General features: G+C 37.0%; 2 protein-coding genes across 6 annotated transcripts; both read right to left on the reverse strand.

Annotated features, from left to right (window-relative positions):
* Positions 1-5,883: 5,883 nt before the first annotated feature.
* LOC140760596 (uncharacterized) lies at positions 5,884-10,877 on the reverse strand. Of its 5 annotated transcripts, none has more exons than XM_073097620.1 (11): positions 10,742-10,877; positions 10,338-10,633; positions 9,601-9,739; positions 9,070-9,191; positions 8,746-8,949; positions 8,296-8,355; positions 7,778-7,916; positions 7,496-7,614; positions 6,647-6,874; positions 6,366-6,566; positions 5,884-6,282 (listed from the first exon to the last, which is right to left on the reverse strand). In XM_073097620.1, the coding sequence occupies exons 1-10, from the start codon at positions 10,836-10,838 to the stop codon at positions 6,372-6,374; spliced, it is 1,599 nt and encodes a 532-aa protein (XP_072953721.1). In that variant the 5' UTR covers positions 10,839-10,877; the 3' UTR covers positions 5,884-6,282; positions 6,366-6,371. The 5 variants fall into 5 exon arrangements, 4 of the variants coding, with proteins under 4 accessions (XP_072953721.1, XP_072953720.1, XP_072953718.1 ...); XM_073097619.1 differs by having other exon boundaries at positions 6,647-6,871; positions 10,717-10,877; XM_073097617.1 differs by having other exon boundaries at positions 10,717-10,877.
* Positions 10,878-12,354: 1,477 nt separating this feature from the next.
* Positions 12,355-13,709, reverse strand: LOC140760397 (heavy metal-associated isoprenylated plant protein 35-like). Its single transcript, XM_073097328.1, has 3 exons — positions 13,283-13,709; positions 12,800-12,875; positions 12,355-12,692 (listed from the first exon to the last, which is right to left on the reverse strand). Exons 1-3 carry the CDS (start codon positions 13,562-13,564, stop codon positions 12,571-12,573), a joined length of 480 nt encoding a protein of 159 aa, XP_072953429.1. The 5' UTR covers positions 13,565-13,709; the 3' UTR covers positions 12,355-12,570.
* Positions 13,710-14,195: the final 486 nt, after the last annotated feature.

Genomic DNA, 14,195 nt, shown 5'->3' on the forward strand with positions numbered 1-14,195 from the left:
TGTGGACCCCAAGGAAAAAGATACACGTCCTTGCATCATGATCATCATCGCCACCATCCATGGTGCCCCACCAGTTTGGCATCCATGGCGATGTCACCTTCTCCATCTTTCTCTCATCTCAATCTGCTGCTATGTTGACGTAGATCACAAGCAAAAGATATTGGGTGTGGGGAAAGGGGTGGGGCTGTGCAGGGCAATAGACAAGCTGCTGTTCCAAATTTGTGCAGTGATCCTGGAAAGAATGGGTTTCCAATAGGGAATGCCGGAATGGTATGGTAGGACTAAATTGGTGTTGGTGCCATTAATATTTTGTTGTACAAGCTCTCTCTCTCTCTCTCTCTCTCTCTCTCTCTCTCTCTCTTCTTAGTGTGGACAAGTCCTATCATTTTACTGGATTTCACTTGGGAATTCTTGATATTTGCTTAATAGTATCCTGGACTGGTTCCCAATTTAAATGATAACTTGCATGAGAGAGAGAGAGAGAGAGAGAGAGAGAGAGAGAGACTGCAGACAGACTTTATGTGTAAATCGATCTCTTGGTGGAAGAAAACTTTTATATGTGTCATCATTAAGTACACTTTTGAAATTCCTAAAATCAAAATGAATCCGTTTAGTGGTGAGCTCAAAAGTCTTTTGCCCTACCACCTCCCCTAGGGTTTTCGCCTAGGTCGAATTCTTTTCCTACTCTGCTTTTCCTTTTCTCTTCTCCATCATCGATGGTAGATCTGATGTTTCCTCCAGCTTCTCTCTTGTTCTTTTGCAACGCTTCTCATCTTCCTATAGATAATTACTATACAAATTTATATTATACAATTAATTACTGTACAGTTCGACGACGAACTCACCCATGATTATGCTTTTCAAAATCACGACATATTTATATTTCTTTAAGACGCAAGAGTGGTGGTCATTAAATACACACACAATTGATATAAAGTAACTCAGAGTTACGATGTAATTCATCATTTACATTGAAAAAAGAAAACCCCTCAGCTACTTTTTCTTTCACAATGCGCTGCTTAAAATTCTTTCTTCCAGATAAGTAATACAATGCATTGATCGGATCTCTTTATTAAGCTGATGGTTTTGTTTTAGAAGGTATGCATCATTAAATACTAGGTTAGATCACGGTAAAGATTTGTGTCTAAAAGTTCCAATCATGGCGGACAAAACCCCCCCTGAATTGGCTCTCCTGTCGAATCTATTCCCTCCCTCGGATGACCAATTAGATCTTGGCTACGTGTTTTCCAAAGTTTAGATTCTTGATATGGAAAAGTGCTCCTCTAATAACCCTTTAGACAAATAGCATCAGAGATCCGAGCCAAGGGTATAATATAAAATAGGAAGGAAGACTTGAGTCTAAATTAGTAGCATAGTGAGGGTTTTAATTTCAAAAAAGAGAGAAAGAGAGAGAAAGGAAGAGGAATAGTTGAGGTGCATCCATGGGCATCTCTTTATATTTCTTTCTTTCCTTTATCCACCCACTCACATACAAAATATATTCTCTATTTGGGTATCTACGCAATATTTTCATTATTCGATGGCTTCTTTGGGAGGAAGGTAACAAGAAGAATCTTCTGTGCTTAATATTTATTTCTCAATGAGATGATGGTGCTCTTATAAATATATTATGTACCCAATTAATTAGTTTTTTTGGCCAAATAAATAAATGGTTAGGGTTTGGTATTCCATGACTTTTAAGCATGGCAATGCTAGCTGTGTGTCTCCCATGGCACATCACATCTTGTTGTGGATGGAGGAAGCCATGAGCTTAATTTAAGTCCTAATCTAATCCTGGTATCTTTGTATTTCCTAGGTCTTAAATAAATAACCAAGAGGGATTTAAAGTTACTTAAGTTTGGGATTTAGAAGGGGGGGGGGGGGAGGGACTAAGACCCATCTCCTTACCTGTTAAATATTGTATTCTTTCACTAATTCCAAGCTAAGATTTTGTTATCAGAGCTCCACCTGAAAGGTTCTCACTTCAAAGCTGCCTCTCCAAGTGGGTCTTTTTAGTATTGGTTGGATTATTTTTTAAAGGGTCATGTAAGTAATCATCATATATATTTCAGATGCACCAAGTTGATGTATTTATTGTTTTTGGTTGTTGTTCTTTTTGTTCATAACAATTTGGATGTGTTATAAGATCATCTAATGAGCATTTGACTGAAGTGATAAGATCATAAGTGAGTTCTTGACTTGAAGCAATTTAATTTGGTAAGTGGGGTTTGCATGCTTGACAACAATTAGTTTCATACATCCTCCAGAATTGTTTATTAGAGTTTAATACAATCATAATGGAGCTAAAGAATTCATTACCATGAGTCAGTAGGTAGCCAACTCTTACTTTTCTATGTCAAAGTCTTTGATGACTGCCAAACTATAGTAGCTAGTATTTGGTTCACTGTCTGATCTGAGATCATCAACTTTGGTTTCACTTGGTGGTTTATGTTCATGTCTTGATTACAGACAGTTACTTACTTTGAAAAGTTTGGTGAGCAACTGAAACTAATTGTTAGAAGAGAGAGGTGATAATATTATCATTTGAGGTAATAAAAGCTTCATGTGGATGCAAACACAACCCTGATCACAAGCTGACTACTGACCTCAATTCCAATATATTCTTCTTCTTCTTCTTAATATTACTGACAAAACAAGCCCTTCTCTTTGTATTTTTATAAGCTGGAGTAAATTACTGATTAGTCTTATCTAGTTTGGCTCGATTCTACTCATCTTTATATGCTTTAAACTTAAGTATCTAATTCTTCTGTGGTATTAGACCAAAATAGCAACAATTAGTCAACCATTAACGAGATATAAAAAGACTTAATTATCCCTACATAAATATAATCTGATTTGATAATAGTAGGAGTAGTTTGGTCATTTAGCAACTTAATTTGAACCACCAGGGTCTAAATTCTTAAGTTTAAATTACAAGAGTGTAACATAAAATCTGTCCAAACTAAGTGGGAGTAAAATGAGATTTGCCCTATAAAGTATAAACTGCACTACTTGAGCAAAGGTAATTAGTTGAGGCTTAGAAGAGATCTAATGAGCTGTCTGTGGCTTAAATCCAGAGAAAGGACACCCACTTGGTGTTTAATAGATGATTTAATTTAGATTTTGATAATGAACTGCACATGTATAGTGGAATCAAAGATTGCAGAGGGAGTACTAAACTCTTCTTCTCTTGCTTGTAATTGTACAAGTTCTATGTTTCCAAATAAAACATCAACTTGAAATATATTTGTCAAGTTCATATGCCAATATTGAAGTTCTTAGTAGACTATTAGATTCTCTTGTTATGGTAGCTCTATACATCCCTTGATGCACACGTGTATCAACTGTTGTTTTTTTGTATGAACTGAACAGATAACAGAAGTTTCACATGCAACAAATATTAGTTTAACTCATCCCTAGACATATTTCTTTCTGTAAGTAAAATATTTTGGAAGAGTTGCTCCACAATCCAAGATTGCATGAGTGCCAGCTTGATATCTATCTGTTCTAATGCAAATGGATATATAATTATTGGAGATTAATGCATGGGATCAGACCAAACCATTATTTTGGTGTACTGAAGTCAATTCTGTCGAATATATCGAAGTGCGAGAATTTTAGCTTTTTAATGTAGTAGTTTTAGAACGTAGAAGACTTTGTATCATAGATTACCATGAGGATATTAATCTATATTTTTGCTGAATTAGGCTAACAGATCAGTGGAGTTGCATTGGCATGGAAGTAACCAATGAAGCAGACTCCATTCAGTACTTGTTTTCAGAACTTTGCAGCAACAGATTGGTTAAGCTACTCTTAATTCCATTTTGTTTATTTTGAATCATATATTCTTCCATTATCCAATGCACAATCTGTCTCTTAAATTGGAACCAAGAGATAGATTCCATGACTTACATCTATAGCAATGTGAATTTTGCTGAAATAAAGCATATATAGAGGTTTCTGGTAAAGAGATCTGAGTATGATCACCTCTTTGATGGGCTAAAGCCATTAGATGGCCCAACTGAAGGCAGCCTCATTGTTTTTTTTATGCCACATGCACGAAAACAAAGATAACATTTACAACATTGTGAAGTATATGAATGGCACAATAGCAGCACAAATGAGTTAGAAAAAAGAGCTGAAAAGGATAAAGTGAACTAGTCCTCAAGAATGTTGATGTGTTTGCAAACCAAAGGAATTAGAGCTTATTAACTTCCACAAATTGTGAGGAAATAGTACATAATGTGATCACAAGACAAGAATTTGATTACAAGAAACAAACAAAAAGAGGAAATATTAAAAGCTGTCTTTATCTTCACAAGCACCTCATTTTCTTCTTTCTATTTGACCTAGCTTTTAATTCATTAAGCTGGTTGATCCACACTTCTTTAGGAAATGCTTCTCTCCTCACTCCTCCATGTTCTTCTTGAACTCCCAATTGGATCAAATGATCGTGTTTCTCACGTAAAATCGGATCCGAGAGAGTCTCGTAAGCCCTTTGGAGTTCAATGAACATCTTTGTGAACTCTTCTCTTTTTGAAGGTGGACACACATCAGGGTGGTAGAGAAGTGCCATGCTCCTGTAGGCTCTCTTGATTGCATCCACACCAGCCTTTTCTGAATCAAGAGCTAAGACTTTGTAGTAGTTGGTGTTCTTCCTCATATTCCAGTGACTAGCTCTGCATGAGAAGTTACACTTGGTGTCATAATTTTGATACAATGGGAATGCTGCATTCATCTTTGATGCATTAATGCATGAGAATAGATAAGCATCCATATGAGAGGAGGAGAAGTGAGAGATAGTTCAAATGAGGGACTGTTTGGTTGGTCTCTATATATAGAGGGGAGATTCATATGATAGTACTTTTTTGGCTCTTTTGCTTTTGTTCATATCCATTTGTAGTCCTCTTTATGAATTTAGACACAGGAATCCAAAGGAACGCCCACTTTTGTGGACTTGAATATAAGAGCACATTCTTAATTGATTAAAAACCAAAGACATTCATCATGAAAATTTTGTCCTATGCTCTGTTCTTTTTTTAATCTTAAGGTGCAATTGATCATAATTTATTTGCCAGCAGTAGAAGATTCAAGTCATTGCCGGCCAAAACTTTCTTCAAACTAATAGTCATGAGAAATTGTCCAATGGTTGCCGATTAAGTTTTGTTTAATGAACTTGACACCTAAATGCATGCTTTTGTATGTCAAATGCTTCCAGTATCATGAGTAGATTTGCTTCCAAATGGTTAAACAGTAGGTGAAATCTCTAAGTATTGAGGTTCGTTTAAGGATAAATTTCTGAATAGACCAAGTCTGAGATAGTGAAATCCTTCTCTAGATTCTGATGACGTCTTTGTCCATTTCTTTGTCAGCTATTATGTTGCATGTACATGCACCCATGCAAAAGCTATACCTCCAAACTTTTCTAGTATCCTAAATTACATTCCTTTCCATTTGGCAAAGAAAGTTAATATCTACCATATGCCTCCAAAGAATTTCCTATAAAATTTAAAAGTTTGCAACATATCTCAAGAAGATCCACCTTAACAGTCAGAGTTGATCAATAACTCCCTAACTTGTTCCTCTCATTAGATCATAAATGAACTCATCACTTCTTGGTCTCCATTCAATCTTACATCTATCTTCAAAACCACATCACACTTGGAAAACTTCTGACAAAATTAGCTGAGAACGTAACAGGTATTATATGATCTAGACCTTACAAATAAAATCAATGAAATGAAGCTTCCAGATTACTTTTGCAAATTAGCATTGTAAGTTTGGAAATAGTTCATAACTTTACGACCCTTCATGGTGTAGCAAAGACAGGCTTCAACTCTTACATGGCTTCTTACATTGCTTCCACATCCAAAATCCAAACACTTGATTTAAAGCTATCTTATTGAACTAGAAGCATTTCTTACATGGCTTGAACATTCAAACACTTGATTTACACCAGTCTTATTGAAATAGAAGCATTTCTTACATGGCTTGTACAGCCGAACACTTGATTTCGGACTGTCACAATCTTGGCTTTTATAATAATTTAGGGAAGGTGCATGTTTGATTGTTGGGTCATCTTTTAGAACCTTGACGTACTTCTATATCCAGCACCTACGTCCACTGGATATGCTTGAAGAACTTCTTGTTCTGATGATAATTATCATGTCTCTCTTGTCATCAAGTTCTCTATTACCACATTCACCAAGTCGTTCAACTTTGTAGAGTATCCGCAAATCTTCTGTGAGACCTACTGGAATCGAGTGCTCTACAAGACCCCACCTGTATAAAATTCTAAATGAATAATTCATACATACGAAAAGACAAACAATTGCTTAATAAGTGGATAAGTTAGCAGAACTTACTATGATTCACTTCCCAATACAGAACTTCCCAAAAATATTTGTTAGCACTTCTTCGGAAATGTCCTCCCCACTTATCTCCCCAAGGGCCAAAGCTGCTTCCCTTAAATCGATAGTCCAAAAGTCCATCGGCAACTCCTCATTTATTGATAGATTTAGTCTCAAAAAAGCTTCTTGTGTCCGCAGGAGTTGTTCAAATTGCCTCTGAAGGATCACACCGTAATGTGACAGATGCAAAAGAAAATGTAAATGCAACGGAAAAGTGATACATTTCCATTACTTACCTGATTTACTGTCCACCTACGCCCACCTGACGGAATAGGGTCAAGGCCCCTAACATCTAGTACTGCTCTCTCTAGCTCAGGGATGCCTTTGCCCGTGACAGCGCATGTCTTCACATGCTTCCTGAAGAGGTCATTAATCTTCTCAAACCGTTCCATTGAAACAAATGGCGCACAGTCTACTTTATTGATAACAAGTATAATAGGTGCAGTGGAGCCTGCTGATTTCTGCTTTTGGGAGGGAAAAAGAAATCAAAATCATCAGCATATTTATTTTGGAAGGAATGATGTGGACGATGACAGAAAATAGCAAATATTCATAAAGAAAAGTCAAAAGTCCAAGATATAGCCCAAAGGCACCAAACCAAGAGGAAGAGATACTTACTATTCATTGGTGGAAAAGAAAAGGAAAAAAAGAAAACATGCTTTGGTTTCATAGCTACTCAAATCAATCCGAGTAACTTAAAATTCATTTCAGCAGAAAGAAGCAAGAAAAAAAATTGAAGATGAAAATTATAGGATCTGTGGCGATAAAATACATTTCATTTTTTATTTAAAAAATAACTTGGTATTCAACAAATGCATGAGGATACATCAACAATAAGTACAAACTGTGAACCAATATTATGGGAATGCCCAAAACTTCAGAATAAATGGAAATGGAAATGGAACTCTAAACAGTCTAATTATCACGATGCCTTGTTGATCAACAATCAAAGAAAATGAGCAACAAGCATTTGCAGGTCATACACCCACAGTTATTGCATTGTTCTTTAATCGATTTCAAATGTAAATGAGGCCAAGTCTTTTCATCTCCACTGGGAAAAGAATAGTTGCATAGCATATAAGTACCTGATTTATCTGAATATGCTCCATAAGTTTTTCGTCATCATTTGTCCACCCATCCACTGCACTTATTGTCATAATAATTATGTCAGCAGCTAGTGCAGCAGCTTCAGATCTCTGTACACCTGAATGTGCGAACAAAATAAAAAAATAAAATTGTCAAAATATTCTCTTCAGCATTCAAAGAATACAGCACATGCACATGTGCACAAGGGAACAGTAGTCAACTCTACATTGTCACAAACCTATAATATGCGTTCCTTTAATTAACAAATGAGAATATCTCACCAATTCTTTCTACAACATCATCAGTTGCTCTGATACCAGCAGTGTCAAGAAGAGTGACAGGGATACCCTCAACAGACACATTTGCTTCTACCACATCCCTTGTAGTTCCAGCAATTTCAGTAACTATTGCTCTGTCACTCTGCAAGCTAGCATTAACCAAGAAGAATTGAAGAACAAGGATATGATGAATAACTTGCGATGAACATTTAGATATAAATAATCATTTTTAACTTGAGAACAGAAGACCTACACCCAAAACTAACCAGTCTGGTCTGATTTAATAGACCAAAAAGGACAGCCTAATTGGATCTTTTAGGGCCCACTATATCATTAAGTTATTTATGTAAAACATGACATAGGAACTTATCCAACTGTGATAAAGTTCTCCAGAGGTTTTAACAATGTTGTACGAACTATGAAGCACTGTAACTCAGTAAGTAACTATTACTCGGCCACCCTCTATGTTTATATATATGCAGTGCATATTCAAGTTGTGAAGAAAGTAAAAAATAACCTACTTTGCTCCAAGCATTAAGGAGGCTTGACTTTCCAACATTTGGGCGGCCAATGATTGCTATCTGCAAAATTTAAAACAGCATGATGTTAGAAAGTCAAATAATTGCAGAACCACATATATAAGGCCAGCAATATCTAAAGAAATACATGGGGAAGGAGAAAAACAAAAGCTAAATGAATCAGAAGAGATGAGTTTCTCAAAAGAGAAAATGTGCATGTTATGGTTTGAAAAAAATCTGAAACCATGATTCAACAACAATTTATCTGTAAAATCAGGGGAAAACCCCCCGTTAAGGAAAGAAAAGCATAAACAAAAGTTCGGATACAAATTTTCAAACAAGACAAAATAACTTAGAAAAGAAAGAGAAAAAATAGCAAACATTCAAACTACATTTATTTTTGCCTTAACAGACAATGAAACGAGAACTTTATCAGTGATCTATGAACAATACCTGCAGACCAGACTGTAAAAGTTTATCATAGTTAGCAGTATCCAATGCTTGTTGCACATCATGCTGCATATGTTTTATAGTACTTATCAACTTCATTGAGTCCAAAGGTGGCAATTCATCATCAAAATCTAAACGAGCCTCAATTTCTGCAAGCAAATTGATGCATTGCATTCTCAAAGATTTTACTAATGCAGAAAAGCCTCCCTACATGACAAAATATGTCATTTATTAGTAATAGCACTTTTGCACAAATCAAACCAAAATCCTATGTATCATATCATCAGAATCATTGATATGCTAATAGCATCAATAAGTATAACATGCCTGTAGACCTGCCAATGCAGAATCTGCTGCAGCCACAGATTTAGCTGAAATAAGTCTTCCAACATTTTCAGCTTGAGACAAGTCAAGTCTTCCATTTAAGAAAGCACGGAGAGTGAATTCACCTATCAAAGAGATCACTTATCAAATCATCCCTACCAAACATCAGAAGATTGCTTAAACATTACCAAAAAGAAAAGACATGACACGACACAAAACTTGTTTGTTCACAATTCAGAAGCAATCTACAGAGTAAGACATGAAAAATATTGTGCTCACAACAGAAGCCATGAGATTGGGAAACTAATTTATAAGAGATGTTAAGCAGAAAGAGATAAAGCTCTAATAAAAGTTAATGCCTCTATGCCTGAACAAGCATGCTTCAAAATGTTTCCTTTACAACAAAGAATAGTAAACATGGCTAGATGCTATGAGTATTATGTAGAGCAGTAAAATACTCTTAAATCATAAGACATGGATGCCCAAGAATGTCTCCATGATGAACTTGCTTAACAAGTCTAACAGAAAACTAACCAGGTTCTGCAAGCCTTGCTCCAGCTTCTAAGCAAGCCCTTAGCACACGATGCAAGCAAACATCACTCCCATGGCATTGGAGCTCTACCACATCTTCTCTGGTATAAGATCTTGGTGCTAGCATAGGGATTGCTAAAACCTAAGAGAATTTATAGAAGTGAAATGAAGATAAATAGAGTTCAACAGAATATGAAGATATTGGAAATAGGAGAACAAGTTCACTCTAACCATGTACGGGAATCAAGAACATCAAACTGGCATGATAGCTTATAACTAGACTGAACCAGCCCTATCAAACTAGTAGATATTCATCCAAGATAATAAAAATTGAAGAACAAGAAACTTCCCCTTCTCATAGAGATTTTAAATATAAAAAATTAAGACAAAAATATTAAAATTATCTCTAAGACGGCCCAAAGTTTATTTGGATTAATATTCATAGCCTACCCAAACAAAAATAACACTGTAATTAAAACAAAAGGAAAAAGTTTGGTTTGCTTCAAACTTATACAAGCCTCTAATCCCTGACCTACTACTTTCAAAAATACCACATCGACATGGGGTCAACTAAGCACCGTGTCTAAATAATTCTAAACAGCATTACTAATCCTCTCTTGATTGAACCCCCAGCTATAACAAACAATTCGTCAATATCTTGAAAAGCGAAAAGAACTAATAAATCTATATTGAATCTTAACAAGCCATCCAGGTAAGAAGAAAAGAGCAAAATCAACTACCTCGTCAATGACATTGCCGTTCCGATCAAACGCAAAACCATACTCCACAAAATGGCTTCTCGGCCTCCAAGAATCACTACAAGACGCCTCCTTGGACCTCCTCCGAGGCCTAAACACCCGCCTTGCAACGTCCACCGCCGTCGATCCCGAAATACGCACTATGCCAACCGCTCCCGCCCCGCCGCCCAACGAAGTAACAATGGCTGCGATCGTCGCCGACCCCGAAACTCCTTCCTCCTTCTCCAACTCCGACGGCTGTGCTGATCTCCCATCTCTGGTGAGCACCAGGGTCTTGTCTGCAACAAGAGAGAAGAGAAAGATCAAATTTTGGAGACTGGAGAAGGGCGAGAGAGGCGGGGGAGGAGAGAAGGGGTAAAACCTGAGGAGGGGAGGCGAGAAACTACCGTTCTCCGTGGGATACTTAGGGTTTTGGGAGAGGAGAGGAGAAGCGGGATAGGGTTTAGGAAAGAGGCGAGGAGACTGGGGCTTCGCCTTCGCCATGGGAGGAGGAGGAGGCGGACGAGGGAGAGAGCCATCAGTTCGATTTCGGAAATGGATTGGGTTTTTGATGGAAAGAGGAGATGCTGTAAGATTCGGGGCTGGAAAATCGTACGGTCTACGATCCACGAAGACCAGATAAGGTCAGGCCCGAGTCCAAGCCCAACCAACCTCCTTTAGTTAACTTAGGCCCAATTAGGCCCACATTATAGCCCGACCCACAAATCTATGGTTGCTTTAGGATAATTACATCTAGACCCTGAACTATTATCTATTTTCACTCGGCCCCTCCTTTATTTTTCATGCCATATTTTAACCCCTTTATTGTGTAAAATATCTAAACTACACCTTCCCTTAGTTATCCACTTGAAGGTTTTGTTCTAGAGAGTATTTTACTCTTACTTTAGATTAAAAATATAAAAATTTAAAGGGTAAATGGTTGTTTGATATTTTTTAAAGTGTTATAGAAAAGTTTATATAATAAGAATGAGTAATAATTCAAGAGGTCTTAGTATATAAAAGAAAAAAAACAAGGAAGGAAAGTTCAAGATGCTCCTCCTTGCTTTGATGACCAATGAAGGAAAACTACAGAGAGATATCTCACTGTTTCCAATAACATCCCCCTTCTAGCAAACTTCCTTCTTGTTTTGTATCCATATAAACACCTACATGAAGAAGGCAATGGCAGGAAAAAAACAAATAGTGCTAGGTGATGGTGGTGGTGGTATATATATATATATATATATATGTATGCCATATGATCCAAACTTTACTATCTGATTTTGGAAGAACTATTTGATTGTGAATTCAAAACCATCCAGATTGGTTGAATTTTTATAGTATAGTGTTTGGTGCTTTTGTTTGTCAATATCCATATGGCTAATGTGATCAGCAATTGGCAAACAAAAGTGGACCTCCAGAGCTCAAATAAGGTGCATATTTCTGTGTCTATTGCTACCCTGTTCATGGTGAGAGAGACCCACAAGCACAGGCAAGTGATAGGTTTCTCTCCAGTTAAAAAGAAAAGAAGAGGGGAGAGTGAGTGAGTAGTGCTTGGTAGGCATGTTGTCACTTCTCTTCTAGTGGAGAGCTTTGGCCTTCAACAGGGAATCAATGTCAGGCTTCAGTTCATCCACCAAACCCTTTTTGAGTCCCCTAAATTCAAGATGCTGTCAGTCTTCGTCAACTTGCCGTTATTTATGTTAACTTACCGATTACTTTAAAAACTTAAGTTATTAACGGACAGTAATTTTTATATCTTACCAATTACTCTAAAAACTTAAATCGTTCGTATTTAACTATTTTGGCGCCCACAACTTCCTCCTAATCTAGCTCATGGTAAAATTTGTTTTAGGGCACTGTCAAATTGTTCAGCATTAATGGAGGATTGTTGTGTACTATCCTCTTGAGTTGGATCTAGCTATATATCATGAGCTAGTTATTTTAAGTGGTCCTTCTTCAACAATTCATTGGACAGTGGTCCATGGAGGAACAGCATTCAAATCTTTGTTTGCAAATGACCCATTGATTCATAGACATACATACATATATATATAATGACTTGATGGAAAGGAATCAGAAGTGGTAAACATTCTACAAATAAATTTACCAACAGTGACAAACAAACAAATGCATGCGTACTAAATTAACATCATCACACATCTCATTGCCCATGCATCAAAACCTCAAGAACTTTTGGAGGAGCCCACCTAAACAAAGATGCTAATCATGCAACTCAACAAGGCCAGAACTCGGCTTTCTTCACCTTTGAGATGCTCTCCAGGACCCCCACAGGTGACACATGACCCATCACAGTAACCCTCTTCGACTCCAGATCTATACTGAAGGATGTCACCCCTATCCAAAAAAAAAAAAAGTAAAATAAAAAAATAAATCAATTAGAGTATGAATGAATCAAATCGCACGCCATTCTCTGTTAACTTAAACTTTCAGAGTATATATACCTTCCATCTTAGAGATGTGCTTCCTTATTTTTCCTGCACAGCCTTGACAATGGATTGAAACCTTCATGACCACCACCTATCGAGTAACAAAAAGAGGTAGATGAAGAAAAAAAATAAATAATAAAGTTGGTATTAAGGGGGAAGACAATGAGCATGCGAATTAATAGAGGCACAAAGGAAGGACAAAAGAGTTTTGTAGTGGTCCACTCCAATTCCTCCACTTAATAAAAGAGTGCTAGTACTGCCTCTCTTTTTTCTCTTGTTTGCTAGTACTCTGCATGCCTCTGTGCTCTACTTCTCCCTTTTGATCCTTTATTATGTTCTACTGCCTTGCTTCTCATGAGAAAGCTTTCATCTCATGCAGCTATAAGCATTTACTCCACACAGTTGCACCCATAAATGCCGTTTTATTTTTATCCAAAGAAACGCACAACGAACTAGCTAGTAGTAGTCTAGGCTCACTTAGTTGTTAATTAATTATACCTGGAAGAGTAGATCAGTGGCTGGAGACTTAGAAGGCTTAGGTTGGTCTCTCTTCTCCTTTGTGACCATCGGAAGTGTGACGGAGCGGCGGCGGTGGTGATCGCCGGAGGAGAACCTTCTGGACTCGACGAGGCGCGAGTACTTCAAGTTGATGAGGACGTCTGAGTCGTCCACTACAGTGGTTCTCTCCGGCCTCCTCGGCATGATCATCGAACGGGGGTCCTCGGGGATACACACCGCCGTCGACGACTCCGACCGGCAGAGAATGCCGGTGGTCTTCATGGATAGTTGTATCTGTGTGTATGAGAGTGAGAGGAAGAGAGTAAGAGGTCAGAGCTAGCTAGAAGGTTAGCATGCAAAGAGAGTAGTCATTAATGGAGGAGGAGGAGGGAAGAGTGGCTCGTTAAAAAGGAGGCTAGTTATGATGTTGTTGTTGAACTTGCTACTGAGCAATCTGAGATATATATATGACAAACCGGGAGCATCCATAATTGTCTCTGACTACAGCACCACAACAAATTTAACCCCAAAATTATTATTATTACTATTATTAACGCAATTATATATATATATATATATAAAAACAAAACAGTAAATCTTGGTTTTATTATTATTTTATTGAAAAATAAGTTTATTTAGATTGGAGGTTAAAAACTGAGTTAAAAAATAAAGAGAGTTAATTTTTTTAAGTATAGTATATTTGAAGAGTTTTTTCTTTATTATTATTGATAGAGAGTTCGTAAGCTAATTATAAGTTAGACATAAAAATTAGCCCTTCAAAGAGAACTAAATTAGATAAGTTAATGGATACAATTTTACTACCGATTGAGAAACTAGTAATCCGATCGGGTGAACCACCGATTAAACTAATAACCTAGTGACCCGATTGCTAATGAAGTCAACATCTGATCCA

Source organism: Typha angustifolia, chromosome 5, assembly GCF_048772165.1.
Source record: "Typha angustifolia cultivar Huaian chromosome 5, ASM4877216v1, whole genome shotgun sequence".
In the NCBI taxonomy this organism is placed as follows: domain Eukaryota; kingdom Viridiplantae; phylum Streptophyta; class Magnoliopsida; order Poales; family Typhaceae; genus Typha; species Typha angustifolia.

What these genes read in the sequence shown, in the direction of transcription:
- LOC140760596 (XM_073097617.1), bottom strand. Translation starts at nt 10,873, where the DNA reads ATGGCTCTCTCCCTCGTCCGCCTCCTCCTCCTCCCATGGCGAAGGCGA. An exon ending in TTTTACAGTCTGGTCTGCAG is followed by an intron (nt 8,356 to 8,745) that starts GTATTGTTCATA and finishes TAAATTTTGCAG; the next exon opens with ATAGCAATCATTGGCCGCCC. An exon ending in TCCTTAATGCTTGGAGCAAA is followed by an intron (nt 7,917 to 8,295) that starts GTAGGTTATTTT and finishes GCTAGCTTGCAG; the next exon opens with AGTGACAGAGCAATAGTTAC.
- LOC140760397 (XM_073097328.1), bottom strand. Translation starts at nt 13,564, where the DNA reads ATGAAGACCACCGGCATTCTCTGCCGGTCGGAGTCGTCGACGGCGGTG. An exon ending in CCACTGATCTACTCTTCCAG is followed by an intron (nt 12,876 to 13,282) that starts GTATAATTAATT and finishes GTTACTCGATAG; the next exon opens with GTGGTGGTCATGAAGGTTTC. An exon ending in GCACATCTCTAAGATGGAAG is followed by an intron (nt 12,693 to 12,799) that starts GTATATATACTC and finishes TTTTTTGGATAG; the next exon opens with GGGTGACATCCTTCAGTATA.